General features: G+C 44.1%; 2 protein-coding genes across 11 annotated transcripts in view; both read right to left on the reverse strand.

Moving 5' to 3' along the window:
* PLXNA1 (plexin A1) overlaps positions 1 to 21,780 on the reverse strand; it is a 508,150-nt gene that overhangs the window by 300,044 nt on the left and 186,326 nt on the right. The gene's annotated exons all lie outside the window — the stretch shown is intronic.
* The window catches only part of LOC137532329 (uncharacterized), a 56,106-nt gene continuing 41,088 nt past the window's right edge, over positions 6,763 to 21,780 (reverse strand). Inside the window, exon 4 of the mRNA XM_068252738.1 lies at positions 6,763 to 6,977. Coding sequence (XP_068108839.1) covers positions 6,763 to 6,977 — 215 coding nt within the window. The remainder of the gene's footprint in view (positions 6,978 to 21,780) is intronic.

Here is a 21,780-nt window from a genome sequence, read left to right on the forward strand (position 1 = left end):
GTAGATTTCAATAAAGCTGGCCTTTTAAAAATGTGAAATATCTCTCATAAGTGGATCAATAATGTGACAGATGGAAGGCTGCAGGCAGGGGCCCCGGACATGGAAATCACTCCACCAGCTCAGGCACACGCTGCAAAACAATCAGCCTCTACAGTCTGCCTGTACTTTATGAGGCCAGAATGCACAATGTGGTCAAAGCAACACTGTGACACCAACAAAACTGCACCATTACAGCCCTCTTCACAGCCTGCTGACTTCTCATAGGTTTGTGTTTGTTCAGACCACTCACTAATGCCTGAAATCCCAAACATTTTCACAAAGTTCACATTTTTTCATCTTGAACTGGCCACCCTACAGACACTGGGTGTGAAGTTGACTAAAGATTACAGAGCACAGTTTAGTTTATTTTGCAGGAAGAGAATGGGGAGGGATTTGCCTCTCCTGCGTGAGTCAGTCAGCAGTGCATATCACTTGGTAGCAGGCTGTTGTATAACATAAGAATTAACTGCACTTCATTAGAAAATGCAGGACAAGACAGGGATTTCACTTATAACGGAGTTTGCGCTACTACGAGACAAAACACACGTAAGACCATCTCATAGCAGACTGGACTCAAATATATTAAAAGTGTATTTATTGTAAACATGAGTTAAAAAACATAATTACAAATGTTGGTATATGTTCATCTATGACCTACCATGAATTTGCATGTACCAGTACTGTTTCCATCTATATCTATATCATGTGTATAGTTCACACATGTAACGTATTGCAGGTCTAGCCAAGGTGCGACCCCCATAACAAGCTTGGTGAGTCAACACACCAGATTTGTGACTATACATCTCTAATAATCACAGGCGCTCAGGGCTAATCCTGATTTGGTTCATTTCTTGGCACTTGAAATTGACCTGATGAAGCGGCTTTTTGTGGCCACGAAACGAGTTTTGTCTGATGTGCATAATAAAAACGCTTTCATTGAAAACATCATTTTCCTGAATGTGGCTTCCTTAAGGTTGGACAGTCTTACCGATTAACTTTTGAATTGTCCTTGTTTTTTCCTCACCTCGGGCGCTTCCCCACCCCTTTTAACATCTCTAAAAAGGTCATCAAACGTCTCATATTAATGATGTCGCCACACTACCCTTTGTGCTGCCCATTTAAACACAGGTGCTTAAACTGGAGAGAGAACCCACTGCAGACTTCTGAAGCCTCCAGTGCAAATCCAGCAGGAGAATAAGAAGTCCTTGATGGCCTTTTAAAATAGTAATAATAGGTCCCGCAGGAAGTTTGTAGACAAGTGTTACTATGTAGCACAAGCTGTTCCAGGCATGTCACCACAGTGGCTGATGAGACAGCTGTTCATACACAGCACTGTACACCAGAGATGTCAAGCCTGGCAGAATTTGCAAAGCAGTGGTTGTTAAGTGACATGGATGCTAATGTGCAGCTACCAGAAAGTGCTTTCAAGTACTCCTAATCATCACCCCAAATCCATTTCTGTGAACCCAGGCAGAGGATCAGCATAGACAGAGGACAGCTACAGACACAGAACATTTATATCGCTCTTTTCTCCTTGTGGACTTAACGCGCCAGAGCTGCAGCCACTAGGGTGTGCTCTATAGGCAGTAGCAGTGTTAGGGAGTCTTGCCCAGGGCGGAGCTACCGTAGAGGCAAAGGGGCCAATTGCCCTGGAACCTGTAAGGGCCCCCAAGGAGTCTCCCCAATTTAACTGTTGCTCCCTAGGGCCCATGCAGAGTCTTCAGCAATGTATTTAGTCTCCTAGGCAATGCAAATTGCAAATTGTTTAAAAGGAGATACAAATAGCAGCCTCCATATCCTTCTCAGGTCAGTTGTCATTTAAATGACTTAATCAAGTAAGGCGGAGCCTTTCATACCATCAGCAGACATGGCTGCCTCCACTAAAAAGTCCACCTTCAAGTGAACCCAAGGTGAGAGTGATATGGAGGCTGCCATATTTATTTCCTTTTAAAGGACCTCCGAGGTGAAAATTAATTAATGAGAAAAAAAATTGTATCTATCCTCCTTCCTCTAAAAATGCCTTTTTTTTTTAGCTATCCCACGGTCTAATTTTATATTTAAATCTACTTTAAGTTTTTACTGTTTCAGTGTTCTCCCCAGAATTTTTTACCAGCCGGGTTGCATGAAAAAGTAGCCGGGTGGGGCGAGATGAGAAAATGCAGGGCCGGTGCTTCTGTGTGCAACTCTGCTTACATCATAGGAGGAAATGAGCCGATGACAGCCGGGAGCTCATCAAAACTAGCCGGGTGGAGCACCCGGCTAAAAGAGCCTGGAGAGAACACTGTTTCATTATCTCTGCTCAATGACACATTCACTGAAGTATGCTAGAGCACAAATCTGTGAACTATCAACCCTTTTTTTATCTCTTTCTTGCTCTCAGAAGCCATTTACTGCCAGGGAAGTGTTATATGGCTGCAATTCCTTATCAATGAGGGTTACATTATTGTCCGACCAAGTCCGGACCCATGCAAAAACTGTCACTTGCATACTTTAGAGAAAGAAAAAAAGGAACACAGCATAGTTATTTGTATGATTGGCACTGTGCATACACATGGGGCTCAATTCAGTAAACGGTGCTAACCCAGTTAGCACGCCTAAAGGCTTTGGTGTGCTAACTAGGGTGCTAAGTAGTTAGCACATACAAACTTAGCACCGTAGTTAGCACATGCAAACTACTACTTAGCACCATGCTAACTAGGGTGCTAAGCTCCATGGTGAGATACCCCTGGTCTTGCTAATTATGATCTTGTAAAAGATAGAATATTTGGAAATTTAAATTGAATCTGAGCTCTATATATTATGTGACGATCATTATATTATTGTTAACAATACCTCTCATCTTCCACAGTGATAATTGATGCTGAAGCTACTGTTGGAAAAGTTAGGAGGCGCACTGCTACACTGCATTTTCTGTAATATGTTCCTTTTCTTTGTTGAATAAACACTGACTGACATGTCACCTCGGATATTGCCTGGCAGTGCTGCTGATCCTCTGCCTCTAATACTTTTCGCCATAGCTCCTGAACAAGCATGCAAATCAGGTGTTTCTGACATTATTGTCAGATCTGACAAGATTAGCTGCATGCTTGTTTCTGGTGTTATTCAAACACCAGTTGCCAGACAACTGCTATGGTTTAAAAATAAATATGGCAGCCTCCATATCACTCAACTCAGGCTCACTTTAACTTTCACAATCCCTCTTGTTCTGTTTAACATATTTGAAGCACAGGTTCTCTTCTAATAAAACACGCTTATGCTTTCTAAACTCAGCCGGCCACATTGAACTGAAATGTCCTTTCGCCAAGTTGGGAGTGGGAAATCGCCAGACCAACGTTGACATTGTCGGAAGCTGTTAAAATGGTGCGGCATGAATAATGGAGGAATTGTCCAGCAGATCCGCTAAGTGCTTGTTAAACCCTCGGCTAACACTGAGCTCTTTGCGGGGAGAGCTTACTTCCCAGCGCCACCAGCAGCCTCCGCACAGCCTATTAGCAAAGCCCATTTTAATTTGCTGCTTAAGCTTTGCTTGCAGGATGGAGGGACTTGCAGGGAAAAGGCGCTACGGCGCTTGCCGCCGACACTTCAATTACCCGCAATGTGGAGCGCCATCCTAAATCCGTCATCAATCATAATCCCGTTCTCCTGAATGTCTGACATCTTATCATAAGTGTTCATGTAGAAAGACTACCTTGTGCACTCCTTATTTTAATATAGTTATGATTTCACCGCAGCTTCAAAGCTCATTTCATTTGCATATACTGTATGACAGGAAAAAAATCTACGTAGCAACTCCGCTGCTGAGACTTTAAAGTGAAAATTTTGTGTCAGAATTTAAGAAAAATATCTATCTATCTATCTATCTATCTATCTATCTATCTATCTATCTATCTATCTATCTATCTATCTATCTATCTATCTATCCACACACATCAAACTAATAATGCTGTCTAGGTCCTTGTGGTCCATGGTCAATGAGATGCTAATAATCCTGAACTAATGTACATTTGAAGGATACCCTACTCCTTAAAGAGCAACTGTTGTGAAAATCTTGGAGCTAGTCTACTTTAGGGGACCCACCGCAAATCCCCATAGACAATTTCAGCTGGGCTGCAAAACGGAACAAATGGCTTCCGTTTGCTTGTTTAAACCTCCACAAGCCTTATATCCTCTGGTAGCTAAGCATGTCCTCTAACGAATTTGGCAGGTTTCGGTCCAAAAAAAGTGGTAACTGACTGTGCAGGAGCCGCCGAACGGCCGCAGTTTCGGGTCCGTCAGCCATCTTGGTTCTGCTCTGCAGGTCGTTTCATCCTCCTCATTGGAGGGAATTGTTCGGTGGGGGCGTGCCAGCTTCTGTCAGCAGCTAACAAACCCTCCAATGAGGAGGAAGAAAGGACCTGCACAGCAGAATGAAGATGGCCGACGGAACCAAGATTAAGGCCGTTCGGCGGCTCCTACACAGCCCATTTCAACTTTTTTTGGACCAAAAACCTCACAATTCGTTAGAGGATATGCTTACCTATCCATGGGTATAAGGCTTGTGGGGGTTTAAACAAGGTGAAAGCGGACATTTGTTCCGTTTCTGCAGCCCAGCTGAAAGTGTCTATGGGGATTTGCGGTGGGTCCCCTAAAGTAGACTAGCTCCAAAATCTTAACATTTAAAACGCATACAAATAAGAAGTAAATTTTTTCCCAGAGTAAAATAAGCCATACCTCACTTTTCTCCTATGTTGCTGTCACTTACAGTAAGTAGTAGAAAACTGACATTACTGACAGATTTTGGACTAGCCCATCTTTTCATGGGAGGGGGGAGGGTTCTCAAGTTTTTATTTTATTTTTAAAAGCTCTTAGTGAATGGCAGTTGCTCCATCCAACTGCAAAAAGAGTGTGCAGAGAGCAGGGAGACTGGCTAGCATCTTTGTATTTATCATTTTCAGAGAATGTCTTTCTAAAGAATAAAGGCCATGCTGAGAATCCCCCATGAAGAGATGGACTAGTCCAAAACCTAGTCAGTAATGTCAGATTTCTATTAACTACTGTAAGTGACAGCAACATAGGAGAAAAGTGATTTATGGCTCATATTACTCTGGGAGAAATGTACTTCTTATTTGTATTTTTTTAAAATTTTAAGATTTCCGCGACAGTTCCTCTTACCGCACCTCCCACGGGCCGACATCTGTTTCCGCTCATCTGTAGCTAGCCCCGTTTCAAAGCCCTAGTCGACAGGGTCAGTGCAGGAGCAATAACTCCTCCCGCAGACCTACTGCGCCTGCGCCGACTATGGAATGGGGCTGGCTACAGGTGAACGGAAACAGACACCGGCCCACAGGAGGTGCGGTAAGCCTATGCGCACCTCCCCACACACACAGGGCATCAATTTCAGTTATGGACGAAGGTATCCTTTAATGCAATTATACACCGCATGAAGACAGCAAATCAGATACAGCAGCTGTTGTGACTGGTCCATTTCCAAGCAGCATAAATTTGCAGAAGCTCAAAAATATTTGCATTACATTAAAGTAACCTACCTGTGCACCCAAGACGACAGTGGTACACACTATACAGCTGAGCTCCGAGTGTTCCATATCATCTTGGGACTGTGCGTGTTAAAGAATCTACGCCGCACTTGTGGCTCTCCACCTCTGATGCAGGGCAGATTCTATGCCCGCAGTGTTCTGTGATCCCGAGCAGATTGTTTGCTCGCGTGGCTGCTGAATCGGCTGTCATGTGACTGCAAAGCTTCTTCCTATTGGTAAGGAGCCAGTTCCATTGGCTCCTTACCAGGTGATCACTGTGAGCCTATCAGATGGATCACAAATAGAAGAATAAAAAAAGGGTGTGATCCTTAAGGTGCCAGACGTGTGTAGTTAGTGGAAGGGACGCCTTGGAAGCAATACACCAGGTATGTATGACCTGTACACTTTGCCGGTGCTCAGTCTCAACCGGATTGTCCAAGCGGTCGCAGGTTCACCATAAACAAACGAAAAAGAGACGGCACACAATTGGCTGCAAAACTGTTGCTGTGTATTATGGAGCAAAGCACTGCATTACATGTTACGGACTTCCGTCCTTCCTCAGATGCATAACACTGTGTTTCGTTTGCTTAAGGGGCCAGAGCCTGCCGGTCCTACAATGGTTAAGGTGCCCATACATTACTCGATTTGCGGCACTGATATCTGGCCGATTCAATCAAAATAATCAAATCTGGCAGAGATTGATGCTGCAACATGGCTGCCTGATGGAAAGATTTCGCTCAAAGGGCTCAGTTGGGTACGCGGGGGTGACAGCATTCAATATTCCAACAATTGACTGACCTAACGGACCCTTGTAATGTGGACCCCCTGCAGCTACCGGAGCTGATCCCTATTTAGATACACCGTCTGTCTAGCCCAGAACCCACAATCAAGAGAAAATATCAAACGTTTTGTGCCAGGTGTAATTGTTGTGGCTACCTTGCTCCTGGGATTTGTCCATCACTGTTATAACCAAATACTAATTAAGTCCAGGTTGGTCTCTTCTCCTAGTCAGATTGATGCACTTCAGACGAAAGCAGGAGACCAATAAAGAGTAACATTTGCAGAATATGCTGTTTTCATCAATGTAAAAGGTTTTCTTGTTTGAGTACAAAACAAAAAAAATATATAAATATATATATTTCTATTTTAACAGTGAGACAAATTTCTAAGTGCGTGTACAAGAATGAGATCTATTATCCAAAGCGCACGGTCAGGCAGTGTTTTGTAGAGTGATCAGAGCCTTCAGTAAATCAGCCGTCTCCATGACAACCGCATCTTTGGTCCAGCTGTCCATCAGACATACGACAAACCATTCCCTAGAGGTTAATCTGGCAGGAACGCCGGGGCAGCATGCGGAGAGGTTAGCCGGTGACGGGGCTTTTCCTGCGCTCCAGCTCGGCAGGTTATTGGCACGGTGGCTCTTTTCTGCCACACACAAATCACCTCATTAAATTTCATCAGTTTCATGAATTTAACATTGTCCCCGGACTATTGTTTGTCTGGAAATTAGATTAAAACAACTGTTTTCTGCTATCCGCTTACTCTTTTTTTTCATGCGCACACTTGAATACAAGAGGCAAATTTAATAACCGGTTTAACCCTTCGGCACGGGAACAGATAATAAATAGAAGTAAATAAAATGTCAGGTTTGTATTGGAAGTTTCTGGGACAAGAAAGATGCAGCCTGTTATTTCTGAACATCTTCTGTTACAAGAAAACAGAGATTAAAATTTCTAGCACTCGTCAAAAAGATAGTGACACTTTTTGTTATTTAATCAGTATAGCGAATACTGCAAAACAGTTGATAAATATGGAAGAACTCTGCAAACACACCAGAATTTGAAGAAAAGAAAAAAAATCCACAAGGGCAAAAACAGTAACAGCCACCTTAATCCTCTGGGGGAACATACATATTAAAACCTATGCTTGTGGCTACTTACAATGAAACTGACCACTGACCACCTCTATGAGTAAAATTAGTAAGGAAAAATAAAGGCAACGTGGCCTCAAACATGGTCGAAGAGGTTCTTCCTCATATCAGCCAATGCACACCAGTGTTCTCCCCAGAATTTTTTTCCAGCCGGGTGGCATGAAATAGTAGCTGGGTGGCATGAAAATGTAGCCGGGTGGGTCGAGATGAAAATGCAGGGCAACTCTGCTTACAGCATAGGAGGAAGTGAGGAGGTGAGCTGATGACAGCCGGGTGGTCACCAAATCTAGCCGGGTGGAGCACCCGGCTAAAAGAGCCTGGGGAGAACACTGCACACAGATGTGGGCATAAGCTCACTGTATCTTGTATTAAACCAGAAGTGAATTTTATAACGCCCAATAACATCTCTGCAAAGCTCTTCATACCTAAATAACAGTCCCTCCAGAGGTAGAAAAGAGAATTACATGTGCTGAGTGACTGGGTGGAATGCTGGGAGAGAGAGAGAAAGACACACAGACACACAGACACACACACACACACACACACGAGAAGACAGAGCAAACCAAGAGGGGAGGGGGCTAGCACCAGAGGGGTGGGGACTACCTCAGGCTGCATACTGAGAGATAGGCTGTCACATGTTGTAAAATATCACTACCAGGAGGCTTTGTGATTAAAAGCTGTGCTTGAAAACCGATGTCTTCCCTACAATCTACATGGTAGTAGGGTCATCGGTATAACATTTTTTTTTTCGCTATAGCACCCCTGTAATTCACAAGCTGAAAGGCAAATATCTTAGGAATGGAACTTCACAGAGACAAAGTAAAAGCATGTAGCTAATCCCACGGCAGAGGAGAACATACTCAAAAAGACAAAACATACAAACTCCATGCAGATGGCAGCCTAGCCAAAGACTGAATTGGGGACTTTAAGGAGCTTACACATGCAGAATTGCTGTTGCCTGCAGAGCTTGGGGCTGGATACCTTGGGGAACAGTTTGGTGGCGAGTGCTGTGCATGCTGGTGATATAAAGGGAGGATGGCATGGAGCACGATGAAGCAGTTTTGAACTGGAAGGGTAGAGAGAGGAATGTGCTCAGCCGGGGCGATCCGGCACTCTAGATCGGTGACACTGTACACTAGATTCTCTGCAGAAACCACCCAACCAGATGCGTCAGCCAAGAACCTCTAGCAAGTGTGCGAACATTCAGTGTGGCAACCCCCTAAGTACCCACATGCAGATCACGACTAAATTGGTCGAGGATCTCTGCCGACGAACGATCATTCCCTGATCCATCTGGCCAAATCTGCAAGCATCGTTTGCAGTGTCGTAGACAAAGGATTGTGTTAATTACCGCTAACCCAATCGTGGCAAAACCTGTAAAAGTCAATGAGGATCGGAACAATCCTCAGCGACTTAATCCAACATGTCGGTCCTTCAGAAACAAATAACTGCGGGTGGTGTGTGTGTAGTGACACATCGTTTAACAATTTTTTGCGATACTGCTGAAAAAATCCTTCCTTGTGAAATATCATTAGACAAACTCACGCCATGGGTACACAACCATGCAGGCCTATATGAAACATCTTAACTGGGTGAAAAGGTTGTTTCAACCCAACCTTTCCATGTATAGCACTGCAAAGTAAAGGAAGGAGGTTTTTAACAGATTACGAAAAATGATAGAAATTGCAGAGTATTTTTCATTACTCCATCATGGAGCACTCCCATTAAAAATACAAAAGGCAGTTTTCTCTAGCAGACCAAAATATGAATTTGTAGCAAACGCCAACACAAACTGAGCTGCGTTCATAATTATAAGCACAACACTCATCAGTGCACAGCATCATCACAGCAGTGGCTGAGCATCGAAACCAAACAACAAACAAAAAAAATCCAATGCAAACTCAGAATTTCTAAGCATGCCTTGTGATGGATGTTACAGATTTTCTTTTTCACAAGCCTCAACTGCAGATACAGCAAACTTGCATTGAAGAGCAAGAGAGAAGAGTGCCAAGATGACCTTATCTGAGCTTTTGATGTATGTAATGGATAGAGCCGGTCATAGGTATCCAAAGACCAGACACGTAGGCTAAAGTGGTCAATATCAACCTCTCATGCTGCAAAAAAAAGTTCTTTCCCTGCTCAATGAAAGACCTATGGATAAAGTCCTGATCTTCCAAGAAGACCATTAAGGCTGCAGACAAGGTTTACGGCTGTTCTACACATCATAAGTATGGGCATCTATAAAGTTAACCTGTAGTGAAATGGTTTTAGCCCCTTTTAATAGAACAGTATTTGCCTGGCTGACATGTAGACAATCTGCCTCTAATACTTAATTATAACCCAAAAAAGAAGATGCATATCAGCCTAAAATGCATAAAAGATTAGACCACAGAGAACAAAGATGGTGGCCTCCATATTCATCTGACTACAGATTTCCTGGATTGGGAATTGAAAATGAATAACATTTTAAATATTTTCTAAGCAGTCTATTGAACTTGCTAATAACAACATTGTTGTGTTTAACTGTTTGATTACCCGCACTACAAAACAAATCAGCTCTAACTTGAAGTATTGATCACTGCAGGATATGGATCAGGTGCTAGTGATTGAACCTCTGCCACAACAGAGCACATAGATACTAGGGGGCCAATTTCCTGTCTATGGGCCTGATCCAATTCACTTTTTCTCAGAGGAGACAATTTTTCATCTTCTGTTTATAATGACTTGTCAGCACCCTGCAAATGAAAAAGTACCAAAAAGTAGGTGAAAAAGTACTGTCAAAATTATTCTGAGAATTAGCAAAAAAAAAGGCTGTCATTTAACAGGCGCTAGGCCAATGGGTGCATGCTCACCGGCAACTTGCATGCATGGCCTCGACCCCCCCTGACCCCGGCCATCAACGCATGCACCTGTGATACCAGTGTTAATCAACGGACTGATTCACTTGCTGCAGGCTGTTTTTTCACATCCACTGTTCAAAGGTGCAATCCTCGTTGGTGGCTGATTGACTTGGTTACTGCTTGCTTGGAAACTGATGCCGGAGACTTCAGGTGGACTGCCTCTCAGTCAGAGAAGGTTGAAGCGCGCAGCGGTGATAAACTGACGGTCCTCCTGAGGACCTAAAGGTGGCCACTAATGATACAATTTGCTAAACGGTCGATTACGAACGATTCTTTGCATGAACGATCATAAATGATCGTTTGGGACCACTAATGGACAAAAATCTCCTAACTGATCAGATCAATGAAATCGATCCGAATTTTGGTCTGATACCATCAATCTGATCGGATTGGTTAGGAGATTTTTGTCCAATAGTGGTCCCAAACAATCATTTACGATCATTCATATGAAGAATCGTTCGTAATCGACTGTTCAGCAAATTGTATAATTAGTGGCCAACTTTAGGCTGTCACACTGGACTGGCCTACAAAGATAATCGATGCAAATGGACAGAGGCACCAAAAGAATAAAACAATGGTATAAAAATGGCCTACAAAGAGGTGAGAGACCCACTTCTGTCAGCTGTCCATGCGGACACACCCCAGGCAGGGACAGAACAGAGTGAATAAATTACTTTTAATTAAGAGGGTTACAAACAAGGGAAAATACCGTAATTATAAAAAGATTAATGGCAATAACAGATCTAATTTGCTAAATAATTTTATTTACTTAATCACTTAGTTCTTTAATTGCCCCTTTGGCAGTGGCGCAACGCGGCTAAAGGCCCGTCCCCACTACGCGATTATCAAGATGATTTTTCCACCGATTGTTTCCGAGATCCTGCGACATGGGTACAGGCGTGCGTTCACACGAATGACAATTAGCAACGCATGCCAATAACAACAGTTACTGCGGATCAGATCACCAACGACTATGCGCAGAGTACCCCGATCGCTTGACTGCCCATCCGCACCCACTGTGTAACGCTGCATTTACCCGCCAACAGGAAGATATCTCATGGAACGCTTATTGTCAGAGGGACGTCGCTGGATCCATCTACCTGCGTCGGTTGGTGAGTATTTATCTTTACAGCAATGCGTTTGCAGATAGTGCTGCAGCTTGAATGGATATAGGCAGTTTTATGATGCAGACAACTAACAAGTGAGGTCACTGCTCTAAACTTCTGTTGACTAACCTGCAGCCACAATCTCTGCACTCCATCAAACGTGTCCACATGGATAGACCTTCAGGGCAGCTCTGCTCCTGCTGATCGCCAATCACGCCACGTCCTGACTGCGTTTTAATTACTGGCACTGAGATGCTAAACAGTCAGGCACAGAAAGCTTCTGGTTGCCGTAGAAACCTGGGAGCTTCAAACACAAAGGACTTCATCATGGCTGCCTTGCCGATACCACGAATCACTCATCCTATCCACTTCCTGTTGTGTCCTGAGCGAGAGCAACAAACATGCTCAGACAACAAATCCCAACATCCCCAAGAGGACTCATCTGCACAGGATAAGGCACCTGTCGTGCCAACAAAATAACTTCTAAACTTAAATACCACTTGTGCTGTCGTCAAGGCTGGCTGCAGTGACTGAATGGATTCCTAAAACATGCAGGAATGTCCCTTATAACATTGGAAAAAATATATAAATACAATATAAAATATGAACTTTTCACATCTCAATCCCTGGACAGGAGAGCTCCATGCTTCCGGCGGCTGGTCTGACACACTTTTCACAGTCAAACAGGAGAAATCACGCTTTGTAAAATCCTTGCAATGTACAGAGCAGACCTGGAGGGTTGTTTGTCTCCTGAACAAAACTAGAATTTATCTCAGCCGAAACCTGCTAACAAAAGGAATCATGCGGTCTACAGATGCCAGTTTATCAGAAAGTGATAAGTGTCACAGTAGCTGCCACTGCACTGGATCACAGCTGGCCCTGTGCAGAACAGGTCCTTTGCTAAGGAGTAACTCCAGATTTAATGTGATTCCTTTAGAATAGGGGTGCCCATTAGGTAGATTGCGAAGGACTTCATGGTAGATCCCGACCCCACTACATTTTCCCTTCTGTATATACAAGTGTGCTCCTAAAATTGTACACAGGTAGATCATTTTTTAAAGTAGCTCACATTGCAAAAAAGTGTGGGCACCTCTGCTTTAGAATATACAGTATGTCCTGTAATGGGGAGGGTAACAATCTTTCAGGCCTTTATCACTGTCTGGGTTCCCACTTGGAAAACCGCTCCCTTCCTATCCTAACTTTTGTAACCATATACACATAGTACTTACAGAGGAACTGTTATTGCTTGAAATTGTTTTGAGTTTTTTTTAACATTTAGTGAGTGTTTGCCCATTGTAAAATCTTTCCTCTGGCCACAACTGGCAGCACACACAGAATCCGTGCAGAGTGCCTTGGCCAGGGATTGAACCTGGGACTCCAGCGCTGTGAGGCGAGAGTGCTCTTACAGTATGCTGGACAACCAACAGCAAATGGCCACAACTGGCAGCACATGCTGAGCCAACTGTCCAGCTCAGACAGGTGCATCCAGAGCTTGTCTGTCACTGACACAATTGGCCTCTATGCTGTGTTGTGTGGCAGTGACAGAGCTCACGTCTCCCCTCCTCCTCCAGCACAAACGGATCCCTGTTGTTCTAAAGTCTGTCATTAAGGGCACCTGTTCTCACGTCTGCAACATATCAGAATGTTCTATTCCCCCTAATTCTTCTGCTGCCAGTGGCTGGAAGAAACCTTGCATAGAGTTAACACAGAAACTTCCAAAAGGACGTCTCCCTTTATGGGTAAGGGCTCGTTTCCACTCTAGCGAATCCGCATGCAGGCACCGCATGCGGATTCGCATAGGCAATACAAGTGGATAGGATTGTTTCCACTTGTGCGTCGTGCGGGTGCGTTTTGGCGTGCGGGGGAAATCTGCACTGCAGAGCCGTCAGATTTCGCGTGTGGCTGGAATGCGGGCGAATCGCCCGCAATGCTTTTAATAGGGAAATCGCATGCGGCTTTGTCATGCGGTTTTCCATGCGATTTCGCATGTAATGTTATTGAAATTTACACAGGCAGTGACGTGGTTAAATTCACCTGCTTATTAGCCATGCGAAATCACATGCGAAATTGCGGGAAAAACAGCATGCGGAAACGCATCCGCATGCGATTTCGTCCGCGGTGGAATCCAGGCGATTCCGCACCGCAACAGTGGAAACGAGCCCTAAATAGCCCTCTTACTTTACACTTAAAGAAGTCTCCAAACTAGGGACTTAGTCACGGAGATGCAGCTACTGCATTTGATTGGTCTATTTCCAAAGCTGCATATATTTGCATACAATTAGCATATCATCAATTATCCCTACACCTAACATATTTCTCCAATCACACCAGAAACGGTGCTAGCCAATAAAAGCCACTAGATCATTAAATAATACAACTACCAGCTGAATGATCATTAGTCCTTCAGTTAGTGACTTCATTTACCAGCTTGGCTCCCATTTTCTAGGATAATAAAGATGTCTATCTGCAAGAGAATGTTCTGCTCATGCAAGTGGTATGCCTCAGTATAGCTGCCTGCAGGTCATTCATCATAATGATGCATCTCAACAACTAACAATAAATAATGATCTGTAGATTTGTCATTCTCTCAGCTTTGTGATTCGCACACTGCTGCCACATCACATACCTAAAAAATAATCTACGGAGAATGTATTTCATCCTTTTTTCTTATCCTGCTTTGCTCAGCCATAACATCTGGGCCGATTTCGTAACCACGGCCTGTATCCAGCATACACTGATTGCAATGTCCATTGGAGTTATAGAGACTTTGAAGTCTCATAAAATTCAGGTTTTTATTTAAAAAATCTCTTTAACATCAATGCCGTAACTAAAATTTGCATTGACTGAACAGTAACTAAATCACCCCAAGCTCCCCAGCATAATCCAGGACTTTCTTGGTCGTGGGTTTTGCTGCTGGGGAGGCAGAGCTTTCAGCTGCAGCTCTGCCTCCTACGCATCAATCCGTGCGCATCTCCGCCTCTCCCCCGCCCTTCTCAGTGAAAGAAGACTGAGCAGGGCAGGCGGAGGCGGCGATACGCGATGATGGACACATGTAGAGCCACAGCTCTGCCTCTCCACAGAAGCGCTCGCCGCAGTGTGCCCCAGGGAGTTTGGGGAGATTTAGTTAGGGTTCAGCCGCGGGGATGCAGTGTTTTAGTCAGGGCATTGATATTAAAGCGATTTTTTTTTAAAAAAACCCTGAATTTTGAGAGTCTCTCTTTAAAGCGACTTGGCAGAAGATCGACCATCTGTTTCGATTATAATCCGAAGAAAATTGGTACGGCAAGAGCATGCTCAATCAACAATGTGACCAATTTCGTGCTCTATCCAAATAGACGCACTTTGCGTGGTTGCCGGCATATACGTGGTTGCGTGCGTCACCACACCTGAGCCCACGTTGAGCCAGCAACCACATGGGGCTTGTGTATGGGAGGCAGTGCGGAGACTGAGCCAGTGGCGGACACCCATAGGTAAAGTATACTACACAGGGTACATTGGAGGGGTCAGTGAAGCGGCAGATAGATGCAATGTCACAAGGTTAATTCCTGAGAGATTTAATGCTGAAATCGATCAGGAATCGGCCTACGGTGTATGGGCGGGCAACAGATCTTTTTCCGATCAGATTCAATCACAGAGAGATCTGTCTCTTGGTTGATCTGCCCATATGTTGTCTGATGTTTGGGCACCTTCAAAGAGACTATAAAGTCTAAAACACACTGTACTCCTATTCCCTTAGCATTCTCTTAGCATACAAATTTATCATTTCCTGCCAGGCCTTTGGTGTTCAATTCTCCCCCAGCGCCCTGTATGCAGAAGTGTACAGTTAGATTTTGAACTTATTCTTTACATTTTGATATAACAAAAGCCATTCAATTTTTGAAAGTTAAGCTCTGCTTCAAACTTTCTAAACAGCAACTGCAGCATAGCCCATAAAATCCCCAGGACAGATTCCGCTTGCCTTCAGCGCCAGGGCTGCCGGTGGAGCCCAAATAGGGTAGGACTCCATTTTTTTTTTCTTTGTGCAATATTATTTAATGACCACGAGATGAGTAATATGGGTCAGACATATTACGAGCTAATCTAATTCCTCTGTACATGTCACAGATGGGCTGCATTTAGTGAAGGGCCGTGACGAAGTGCGTCCTCTCTGATTTATCTCGGCTTCTGCTTCCTGGAATTGAGAATGCAGCCTACAAGTAATAGGGATAATAAAAGAAGGGAAGCGGGAGAAAAAAGAATTGATGAGCGACCTGAATGACGGAGGCTGGGGTGAACACTAAATTAGGGATGAGCTGCACTGGAGGGCGCTCAAGGACGCAGGTGGTGCTACAGCCCAGAGTGCGGCTAAATATACGTATACATGGAAAGCGGATCTACACGCCAATGTGCGGAATGTGCAACGCTGAGCAAAACATCCTGACAACTGACTGACACAAAAAGCAATTTGACATATGTTGTTATTTCCACTCAAAAAGACAAACACTTATATATCGCTTTTCTCCTGGCGGACTCAAAGCGCCAGAGCTGCCGCCACTAGGACCCGCTCTATAGGCAGTAGCAGTGTTAGGGAGACTTGCCTAAGGTCTCCTACTGAATAAGTGCTGGCTTACTGAACAGCCAATATTCGAACCCTGGTCTCCTGTGTTAGAGGCAGAGCCCTATAACCATTACACTATCCAGCCACGTCCAATTATTCAAGTTCATCAAAACTCCAAAGTATTTTTTTAAAAAAAACTTGTATGTGTATTACTAAATTGCTTTTAACTTTTTAATGAACTGAAACGGATTGGACAGGTAGGAAAATTGAAAAAAGGACGGAACCTTACTGCACAATTGTTACAGTAATTTGCATAGAGCACCAAATCTCAGTGAGTACTTGCAGAGCAGCAAATCTCAGTGAGTCCATGCAGAGCAGCAAATCTCAGTGAGTCCATGCAGAGCTGCAAATCTCAGTGAGTCCATGCAGAGCACCAAATCTCAGTGAGTCCATGCAGAGCACCAAATCTCAGTGAGTCCATGCAGAGCACCAAATCTCAGTGAGTCCATGCAGAGCACCAAATCTCAGTGAATCTCTGTGAAGCACCAAACCTCAGTGAATCTCTGTAGAGCACCACACTTTCCTAGAGTACCAAATCTCACTAAAGCCTCAAATTTAACCTATTTTGGTTCCTGGATGTAGAAAGTATGTCCAGGAACCATGCGCGCGTGCACGCGTGCTCCCGACCCGCGGTTCGTTAGCCAGGCAATCAGTGAATCGGCTATGGTGCCCGATCACTGATTCCTCTCCCCCGCTGAAAAAGCGACAGCTTCTCTTGGAAGCTGCGCCTTTTCTGGCTGTTCCCTCCCCGATGCGTCACTCTAAGCGTGTGTTACGCTTACAGTGACGTCATGTAAACAAACTCATGGCCGCCATCTTGTGGCCAAAAAGTAAAACTACAACAAAAAGTGAAAAAAATTTAAATCAACACACAATTACATTAAAAAAATATGGTTTACATCCCACCCTCCCAAAAATACCCAAATAAAATGTTTAATATTAAAAAAAAAAACCATTACAATAAAAAAAAAACATGTAAATATTTACCTAAGGGTCTAAACTTTTTAAATAATGTAAAGTTGAAATATTTCTATATTTTTTTTATTTTAAAGGACTTACGAGGCCAAAATGTCTAAAAAAGCAAAGTACCTGTAAGCTGTTTAAATGCACGGAGGACGCCGTCCGCGCCCTCCGTGCAGTTCCGCCGGGTCCCCTTCCTGAGATCGCCCCCCGCGCCGACCCCGACCCCCCAGGCCGGGCTCTCGTGCCGCTCTCAATATGGCCGCTTCCATTGGCCGCGGCTGCGCAGTCCGCCTGGCCGCGAGTGCGGCTGCGCAGCTCTACGGCCAACCCCTCCGATCCACGCTACAGTGCGTGGTTCGGGGGGTTGGCCGTAGAGCTGCGCAGCCGCACTCGCGGCCAGGCGGACTGCGCAGCCGCGGCCAATGGAAGCGGCCATATTGAGAGCGGCACGAGAGCCCGACCCGGCCTGGGGGGTCGGGGTCGGCGCGGGGGGCGATCTCAGGAAGGGGACCCGGCGGAACTGCACGGAGGGCGCGGACGGCGTCCTCCGTGCATTTAAACAGCTTACAGGTACTTTGCTTTTTTTTAGACATTTTGGCCTCGTAAGTCCTTTAAACTTGTAAATAGTGATAGATGCAAAATGGAAAAAATGCACCTTTATTTCCAAATAAAATATTGTCGCCATACATTGTGATAGGGACATAATTTTAACGGTGTAATAACCGGGACATATGGGCAAATACAATATGTGAGTTTTAATTATGGAGGCATGTATTATTTTAAAACTATAATGGCTGAAAACTGAGAAATAATGAATTTTTTCCGTTTTTTCTTATTCTTCCTGTTAAAATGCATTTACAGTAAAGTGGCTCTTAGCAAAATGTACCCCCCAAAGAAAGCCTAATTGGTGGCGGAAAAAACAAGATATAGATCAGTTCATTGTGATAAGTAGTGATAAAGTTATAGGCTAATGAATGGGAGGTGAACATTGCTCAAGTGAAAACGACGGAACGCGAATGGGTTATACGAGGCCGAACTTTTACATTTTGTGTATTACACTTGCATAAAGTACTTTTATAAATTTGTGAAACTATCAAAATATTTTAAATTCACATATGTTAAATACTTGCACCTGGCAATTTTAAAATTCTGTCAAACACCAGTAAGTACATGTCTAGATGAAACTGCAAATTTGTATGCAGTTCGTATTGGCGGGTCGTTCATAAGTCAGGGACTGCTTGTATACTTGGGGTTTTTTTGACTGAAAGAAAAAAAAGGCAAAGTGAGTCCCTGGCTTAATACTCACCCTGGACACTATCAACTTGGAGTTTGCATTTCCTTCCATATATTTGCATGGGCTTTTAACTAGGTACTTGTTTTGTCCCACATCCCAAAAACATAGTAAGTTAATTTCTCCGACCCTCACAATTGCCCTATGATAGTAGCACAATACTGTGGCTGTGGTACAGATCAAATTGTGAGCTCCTTTGAGTGACAGTTAGTGACAAGACTATAATCTCTGAAAAGTGCTGTGGAGGATGTCAGAGCTATATAAATAATAATATTATAAATACAAGGATGTGTCGTGAAAATTAACATTTTATGGCACCCATTTATTTTTCTGCTTGCAATTTCCATCCAATTAACCATCAGAATGACTCCAGTGACCAGCAATGGATGTAGCGTGTGAAAGCCTTCTGGGCACCACTATAGACAGTTCTGCCTGTGGTTCTACCCTGGCTGCAATGTAGAAAGACACACACAAGGGAACAGGACAGGAAATGCCCAGGTAAAGAAGCATCCTGACTCAGAGGGACAGAATTGCCTGGGGAGGGGGGGGGGGGGGGGGGCGTGGAAATTTCCAGATGATAACCCTCAGTCACAGGACTGGAATGCTGTAACTCTTGCTTACCTACCAGACACACTAGTGAAACTCAGTAACTTCAGTCAGTAAAGACATACAGCTCCATTAACACAGAGACTCCCAGCATAGAGGCCTCCAGCTACAGATCCCCCTGTGTTGTACTAGCCATGAGTAAACACTGACCACAGTCTCTCCCTCCAGGCTGGGAACAGATCACTCCTTACAATACACTGCAACACCTCATTTACTAATTTTAAAAAGAGGACCTGTCATTGATGTCACAATTCACTTTAATCAACAATTAACAAGCAGCTTAAATTATTAATTTTGCAAGGGGGGGGGGGGGGGATATAATTATTTCTCATCAAGAATAAAATCTATTGCTTGGCACCAGATTTCCACCATGGGTCATAACATAACAGTAATACACCTTGCCTGTGTAGTTTATGGATCGTTGTGGAATTACTTAACAACCGTTGCAGGAAAATCGTGATTCTCATTCTCTTGAACAAGAATCCTGAAGTGCAATCGCCCCAAAATAACCAAAAATGTGCGGTGCAAAATCGCAATCACTAGACGATTGCAATTGCGCTTGGCGATCCGGGTGGGAACCAGGCCTAAACTCTTGCCTGGAAGAGAACAGCTCCATAGTTAAGAGTAGTCGTTAAAGGTCAATAGTTCATAAATTAGAATACTAAAGACTATTAGATAACAAGAATTAATCTACTGTACTTTATAAGTACTTTATAAACATGAAATAAAACTGTAAGATATCTAAAAAGGAGGAGGAGGATAGACAATTGTTTACTACATATTTTCACCTCAGGTATACTTTTTGAAGTCAAGCAGCACAGATGGCATTGCTTCCTCAGTGTTCTGGATCTGCCTCGGGGTCCAGACATATGTAAAGCTAGGTACGCAGTCTGAAATGTTCATGAAAATTTGCTTCACGTAAAGGTCATCTAGAGTGTGTAAAAGGTACTGCCTCAGGTCAGCAGCCTCCCTTCTGCATAAAACTTGGCCAACTATTGTCATAGTCCCCAATGTGTACTGCTCCTTCTCCTCTCTATAGGACAGAAAGAACTGCTGAGCAGAAAGATGATCACCACAACTGTATACTGAGTCTGCATAAACCATCACCTGGCCCATCACAAAGGGCTATTTCAGCCAACATTTACTCCCTGGAGTGTATGCAGCGCAAGAATGAATGAGTTTTCCTAGAAGTTACAGATTGCCCAGCAATCTCAGGGTGAACCAAACTCCTAGTAGTGTGTAAGGGGCTAAAGCAAGGACCAAAAAGCTCTCTTACCAAAATGCTTTGGAAAAACAAATAGGACTTTTAACATTAGTAGCAGAACTTTCAAAAAAACATTTTAAAAAAAGTGTGTTCTGCTTTCCCTTTAATCCTGGCTGCTGCTGTTAGAGTAATTATCCTGCTTCCTGGCGCACGCAGGCGGCCCCGCGCATCTGGGATGAGCTGATGCTGAAGGTTTGGGAGTCAGGATGATATATGCGCCTGTGCAGCCAACTCCTCCTCCCCGCCTGGTGCTGATCACCTGAAGTTTCAGGAAAGAACAGCGCAGCACTATTCCTCTCCCTCTGTCAAGGCTCTCGCCTCCCTGGCCTCATTTTCTTGTTCTGTGCTGGAAGCCCTGTTCCTCCTCACCTGCTGGTTTCATGCTGGGCGCCCGTCAGATGGGGAGCTGGGAAGTGGATAATGCATCAAACTGCGGGACGGGGTGAAATCCGGTCCACCTCCTCCAACCAGCATCCTGTGCGGATGCCAGCCAGCCGGGGAAGAGGCTTAGCATGCATCTTCTTCCAGCCTACACGCTGTATGAATTATACACTCCCGCTACAAGCACAGCACATCTCTAATGAACCTAACTCAGCTCCAGGCATTAACAGCAAACTCGAGAGCCATCCAGACATCTATACTTTTAATCTAAAATTAAAGGGATCCCAATGTGAGAGGGATATGGAGGCTGCCATATTTATTTCCTTTTAAACAATCCCAGTTGCCAGACAGTCCTCCTGATCCTGTGTCTCTAATATTTTTTAGCCATAGACCCTGAACAAGAATGCAGAAGATCAGGTACTCTCAGGTTTTACTGGATTAGCCATATGCTTGTTCCGGGGTTTTGATTCAGACACTACTTATGCCAGAAGAGCAAGAGGGCTGCCAGGCAACTGGGATAGCTTGCAAGGAAATAAATATGGCAGCCTCCATACCCCTCCATGTGGTAAATGTAAAGCTTACCTCAATTACAGAAACAATGTCTGGATATGAAGGATTCCATGTATGTTAGTGTGGGCACCTCCAAAGCAGCCTCTTCACTAATGCCTAACAGCAATAACATAGGGGGCGGGGTAAAACCACCATACCCTTGACTGGCTCCTGCTTTGGGGGACCTGCTGAAATTTATCACCAGTTGCCACACCTTTAGTCCTGTCAGGTGCAGCTCTGCGGAATGTTTGTTTCTGAGAATTCTGGAACCAGTAAAATAATGTCTGGTCATCCCAGAATGCTCTGGGAGAATTCTGCATAGCTAAATAGCCTAGCCTAAACATCACTGAGAGGGCAGGGCTACAAACCAATATATAGATATAGGAAGTGTTTCTGATGCTGAAACAAGGGATATTACCATAAAAGTGGGTATCCTGATGAATGTATTGCATGCTACTATATGTCAGTACAGCGCCTTTAGGTGCAATTGTGTGGCAAAACAACTCCAAATTGCGTGGTGATCGATAATGTAATCTTAATGTGTTGCTGATTTTGTACCGAGGAAGAGACCCAACACCCCCTTGGTTGTCTATAGTTTACATTTACTTCCCATTTACCAGCAAGTGTTTGATCACTACTAC

Source organism: Hyperolius riggenbachi, chromosome 9, assembly GCF_040937935.1.
Source record: "Hyperolius riggenbachi isolate aHypRig1 chromosome 9, aHypRig1.pri, whole genome shotgun sequence".
In the NCBI taxonomy this organism is placed as follows: domain Eukaryota; kingdom Metazoa; phylum Chordata; class Amphibia; order Anura; family Hyperoliidae; genus Hyperolius; species Hyperolius riggenbachi.